This window comes from Oryzias latipes, chromosome 10, assembly GCF_053564925.1.
Source record: "Oryzias latipes strain Hd-rR chromosome 10, Olatipes_Hd-rR_3.1".
Taxonomy (NCBI): Eukaryota; Metazoa; Chordata; class Actinopteri; order Beloniformes; family Adrianichthyidae; genus Oryzias; species Oryzias latipes.
In genome coordinates this window covers 32,664,916-32,670,915 of record NC_136246.1, presented here as the reverse complement: position 1 = coordinate 32,670,915, position 6,000 = coordinate 32,664,916, and the positions used below count along the sequence as shown (strand labels likewise).

The 6,000-nt window shown below is 43.8% G+C and overlaps 1 protein-coding gene across 4 annotated transcripts in view; it reads left to right on the top strand.

Moving 5' to 3' along the window:
• Positions 1-1,186: 1,186 nt before the first annotated feature.
• htr4 (5-hydroxytryptamine receptor 4) overlaps positions 1,187-6,000 on the top strand; it is a 179,877-nt gene continuing 175,063 nt past the window's right edge. For 2 of the 4 annotated variants that reach the window (XM_011480562.4, XM_011480564.4), the window contains exon 1: positions 1,187-1,680. Coding sequence is in view for 1 of the 4 variants with exons in the window: in XM_078954428.1 (XP_078810554.1) it covers positions 1,646-1,680 (35 nt within the window). In the remaining 3 variants the exon portion in view is untranslated. The remainder of the gene's footprint in view (positions 1,681-6,000) is intronic. The other 2 variants (XM_078954428.1, XM_078954430.1) reach the window with 1 other exon arrangement.

Sequence of the window (6,000 nt, the reverse complement as noted above, 5' to 3'; positions counted from 1 at the left end):
CTGATCAGAGGTTGAGCCGTGAAGGGAGAGTTTTAACCTGCACAGGTGGAAACTGAAGCCTTTCAAACAATTCACTGTTTGGTTTAAGAAAACAATTTAAACCAAGTGATTTGAAATGTACAAAAATTAAAAGTTCCTGTATTTTTTTTAACTTAACAACTGATTATGTCTTTGTCAGAGGGAAAGCTTGTGGAATAAAAAAAAAAGGATAGAATAGGATAGTGGCGGTACTCCAAACAAAACAAAAAAACTCTTAATTTTACTTTCCTGATACTATAAAACCCAAAATGTTGAGCATTTTTTCTTTTTGCTTCATTTGTCTTTTTACATATTGTTTCCTTTTACTCCTTGACTAAACAAACTTAAGACAAATCAGGCCAAAACAACAACAAAAACAAGAGATTTAGCAGTTAAAATGATCAAACATCTTAATAAGTTGGGTTTTCTGTTTATTAATAACAGAACTGATTTGTTTTTTCTAAACTATCATGTCAAGGCATGCTTCCATATTTGCCTATATCTCTTGACTAAATTAGTTTTTGAACGGTACTACAAGTATGCTTAGTCTACAGTAAAAGTAAGGAAGTTGCCTCAAAGTTTACTTTTTATATACTGTCTAGCCTACTGTTAGCTTAAAATGTTCCAATTCAGTCTCAAGAAGTAATGACTTTGTATCCGTCCAACACTATGCGTAGTAAAAAAATAAACTTCAAGTGTGGTATTTTTAACTAGGAGGTATTTAGGATAACTTTTTAAATGTGGAACAAAAAGGTTTTGTTTGTAAAGGTTAGGCTTTCACTGTTTCATATTAACTGTAAGTAATGAAGTTTCAAATAAAACATGAGATTGTTCCATAAGTCTGCATGTATTAACATCTCTCCACGTTTGTGGCCCTTTTTAAATTTCAGCATTTAAAGGAGTGTTTCCTTTACAGTAGAACCCTTTAAAGTCAAACCAGCAGGAAAATACATAAAACTTTGCTGCGTGTTTGAACGGCAAGAAAAAGCCACAGATGATCCTAAACGCGAACCTTTTCCAGGGCAAAATCCTTATCAAAATTGCATTCAAGTTAAGGAATGAAACCGGGAAATGTCTGTTTATATTTTTAATAACTGATGAGGAAAAGGCTCGAAGTTCAGCCAGCGCGCGCATTCGCGGTCAATTCGGGGCTTTTTTACGTCAGGGTCTGCTGCACGTGCGCAGGTCCTGTCCTGTCACTTGTCCGCGCACGCGCGCAGTGCCCCCGTGCTTCAGCGATGACGGTGAACGTGCGTGAGCGGCAGAGGGCTCCTGCACCTTTTGGGCTGAGGAGGGAGGAGGAACCGGCGCGGACCGAGCTCCGGCGCAGCGCGCAGACGCCACAGCGGACCTGAGCGCATGCACGGATCACCTGCGGGCTCCTTCAGATCCCAGAGAGGTTCGAGTCCCCCCCTCTCCCTCCAGCATCCCCCCCTCCATCCCCCGGACTGTGGCCTCCTCCGTGTCCGCCGCGGCGGCGCAGCGCTGCCCGCTGCCTTTGCGCAGTCGCTCTCCGGAGCGCCAGCCTCCACCTCGGGCTCCGTCCCTCATTCAGCTCCGGGCTGCTTTCGCTTTTGGCTCAGACTGGATCGGTTCGGTTCGGCTCATGGGGATTTAGTCTCGTGATATGCTTTCTGGATCTGGAGCCTCCGGGGAGGAATGGTGAGTAAAGTCTCCTTCAGTGCGCGCGCGGAGGGTGGACGCGGGTTAACGGGTGACCTCTCTCTCTGCAGTCAGATCAGGAGACGTTTCTTCTGGAGTTGGACGGAATTCCAAGTCTTGGATTTAGATATTTTGTGGTTTAAACTCTACAGGATGAGAAACTTCTTTACAATAAACGGAAAGAAGCGAGTTTTCATCTTTTTAAAAACATAAAACAAAACAAACTCTTGGCAAACTTTGAAGCTGCGCCTCAGTTGGAGCGCTCTGCTGTCGGTGTCAGGCGGGCTGTTGCTGCTTCTCTGACCTGCAAAGGCGCAGAGAATCAGCTGTCACATGCTCTGCGCGCGCGGACGCCGCGGGCTTCGGAGTCCAATCTCTGCTTTATCGGAATTTACTGTGTGGTTTCACTGTTTTCTGGGAGAATTCGCGCCGCATCGCTTCTGAATGGGCTCCTTTAACGCGCGTCGGTCTCCAGCTGCAAAGATTCTGAGCCTGAATGAGAACAGACTCCTGCAGAACGAGCCTTTTTCAATCGTAAAGTCTCCTTTTATGAAGTAGTCCTTTTCTAAACTTCTGATAACTTGTCTAGTTTTTCTACAGTTGCTCAACTCTTTATGGTAATTATCATTACGTAATATTTATGGATCAGTCACGCAGGAAATCAAGGAGCCATTGACCAAAGGTTCAGGTGTAATCTGCCCTCATCTCCAGCTCTGATTGGAGGATGGAGGCTGTATAATTTACAGTCCAGCGTCTGCAGCTCCACAGTTATTTCAGGCTGCAGGTCTGCAGGCTTAAACCTGCAGGTGTGACTGAAGTCCTCTGGGCTCTACAGCAGTCCTCCACCTCAGATTGGAGCTCATGAAATCAGACAAGAGAAGAACTTAAAGGCTCTTCCAGCTCCGGTGGAGTGGAGCTTTTCTCCAGATGTGTCTGTGATGCGACTTTTATGGCTGTCAGAGGGCACTTTTCTCTTTTTCAGAGCATGCACGGGTCTGTCACTCTGCTTTGTTTTCTTCATGCATCTGAAAGGGATGTTCAGGAAGGCACCAGTGACATCACAGCTCACTTTTAGATGGTTACCTTTGCTCCGGCCAACAGAAATGTCAAGGTGACTTAGTGCCGCTGGGAGAATCTTCGGGAGGATTTGTCATAATTTTGACCTGGTGGAGGGGACAGACCCACACATCTCATCTGCTGGGAGGGGGGGTTAGCAGTCGTGTTGATGTGTGGTCAGATAACTTTAGAACTGGACCGTTCACTGATTTTTACTTGACAATGGATCTGGTTTTTGCAGAATTTGAAAGCAAAATAATACCGGAAGGGATTCGAGGATCTTCTTTCCTTAAAGACCTGATTTTTCTTCCACTAGAGGGCAGACTTCTGGGTTTCACACTGAACTTAAGATCAGTGATACCGTCTGTTTGAGCATGACCGTGGAGCGGAGCGACTCCTCAAACCCCATCTGCCTCGAGCTGTCACTCAGATCAAATGCAACCATGAGCGCTGTCACAAAGGAACGTTTCTGTCTAAAGGTGGAGGTGTTTGCCTCCATGCTCAAATTCTCCGGAAGGTAAAGAAGCTGAACGCCTCAGTTGTCTTTTTAGAAACTCTGGAGTTATTCGGTGGTCCTGCAGGCTAATAGAAGTCCTGTGATCAAAACACGTCAGCGTCAAATCAGCCCGTTCCGTTGCTGTGCCTCACGTCAACACATACTCTGATGCTACGTTCACACTGGGCAAGCAGGGAGGGGCTTCTTCTTCTTTTTCTTCTGTTTACTAGCGCATGTCTGCCACCTACAGTTAGAAAAGGCTTGGTGCAAAATGTCGTAGCTAAAATCTTGCTCCAGGCTTTTCCCCTTAACGGTTCTATACCGAGTTCCGGCTAGTGTTGGGCGATTTCCCTTAAATTGGCAGTTGACGATCGCAGTAAACCATCGGGATGGACGGTGATATCGTTGGGGGGGGGGGGTAATTTTTTGTTATTATATAATTATTATTCGTTATTGTTCCAGACTAATGACTCATCCACGATGATCCAGTGTCAACTGAGGGAAAAAATAACAAACAAAATAGAAAAGAAGTACTCCGCTCCTGCACTTGATCAGTCAAGTGGACCGGCGGAGCGCAGACTTACAGCTTTGTGTTTGAGGGGAAGAGAGGATGCTTTGTTATGTGTGCGCTATGTGTGGGAGACTTCAGACTGTGATCCGTCCCGCAGCTCTAGATGAACGAGCTACCGAACTCAGGAGAACCGGGTCTTCCGGTAAAAGTGTGGGTGCGAGCAGAGCTTGGACTTCCATCTCACACAGTGGCTTTGGGGCGGTGTGTGAGCTGTTCAAAGCATAAATATCGCTCAGTCCTTAGAAACCGTTCAAACAATCACGTGGAACAGTGTTTCCAGTCGTGTCCCGACAAAATAAAGGCTGATGTTATTCCCACATATTTACATTCAGCCAAGATGCAGATTGCAGCGTTTCCTGCATGGATTTTATGTTTATCAAAGGCTAAATATTGTTAGCGCGTGTTAGTCTCTCCTAACCCTGGCTTCTTCCAGCTCTGTTTTCCACCAAAAAATCAGTCAGTGCAATTTTTAACTTTAAAAACTGCACCTATGAACAGAAACTAGACACTGTTGTGCTGCAGAAGATCGAAATAAGAGCTTTAAGCTCATTCTAACTGTAGATTGAACCTTTTACCATAAAAAATAAAACCCAATCGCCTGAAATGAATAAACTAAAATAACAAACTTGTTACTTTCCTTCAAAGCCAGAGAGCCACAACAGAGAGATAATAAAGTGATTATGCAGCTGAATCCCAGCCTGACAGACACAAGCAACCCACATCATAATACTGCTCCTGCACGCACTCTTATGAGCTTTACATTCTTCTGTACTGCAACAACTGACCAAACAAAGAGAGAGTTAAGAACAAAAAGGCATTTTATGACTCATAAGAAAAAGATTTCACTAATAAAGCTTTATATTAATAGCATGGAGAGAATGTTTTAAACATCCTCATAGTTTTTTTTTTTACGCATAGTAAGATGTAGTTGGTAACGAGCTTTGTTACTTTGTAAACCAACATTTAAAAAACCTTAAAACTGTGGAGTTTGACCAGAAATTGGTTTTAAAAAGTTTATATTCAGAGCAAATTGATTTATTTTGCTTTAAGACATATTTTTTTTAGGGTTTTCGAAGGTTTTGTTGTTTCTATTACAACCCCTCCACCCCCAGAGTCTGTGTGTGGGATGCAGATCAGTCACGTCACCCTCTGAGGCAGAGGAGCATCTTCATCCCTTCAGACCCGGGAGATGAAGGGGGAGGAGCTGCGCTCTAACGTGTCAAAGACGTTGTCTCAGCTTTTAATCACTGCGCTGCGTTTCAACAGGAGGCTTTTGCCCCTGCAGGGGTAAATCCAGGTGCTAACGGCAGATCTGTGTCTTCTTGCTTCGTGCTGTATTTATGTCAGATGTGCCTGAATTAGTCACATCAGCTTGAAGTTATCGAGGTGGATCAGCCGAAGCAATCGAATTAAAGTGGCTAAGAGCTTTGAAACGCTGAATTCTGCCTGGGGTGGGACGGGGAGACCGCAGGGTCGGGTTGGGGGTGTGCTTATGAGAAATTTGCTTTTGAGAGCCCAACTTGAGTGCTGACTTGCAGTTGTTCTGGATAACGCATGCTTATCTCAACACAGAACAGATTCTTCTCCCCATGCTTCTTAAGATTGGGTGCAATCAGTGTGAATCTGAGGCTGCAGCGGACATGAGTTACTGTGCTCCTGCAGAGCTGAAGGGTCTTTTACGGGGGAGGGGGTTGCCGGGACGCTGTGCAGATCTGGAGGCTTTGTATTTGCTGATCTTCGTCTTCTAGTGTGATGGACCGCCGAGGCTCCACGTTGGAATAATGTCGTATTCCAACGTGGTTCATCTTTAGTGTTTTATATATTTATTAAGTTTTCAGTTTTAAAACATAGAACAAACAAACTCAAAACCCAGTCCCCCACCCCCTGCTGCTGTCAGTGTCATATACACCAATATCAATTTTAGTAATGGAAATATAAGGAAATAAAATGGTGCAAGTTATAAGCAGAAACATGAATATATAAAATCTGTCACAGTATAGGTTAAATAGCATATACATTGCAAAAAAATAAGTAAAGTGCAAATATATTAATACACACGTAAAGAAAAAGAAAAAAACAAACAAAAAAAAAAAAAAACGGCATCATTCTGTTACACTTGTAGATGGTAAACTATAAAAGTTGAGAAATGGTCTCCATACCTTATAAAATTTATGCTCTGATTGTCTTACAGTAAATC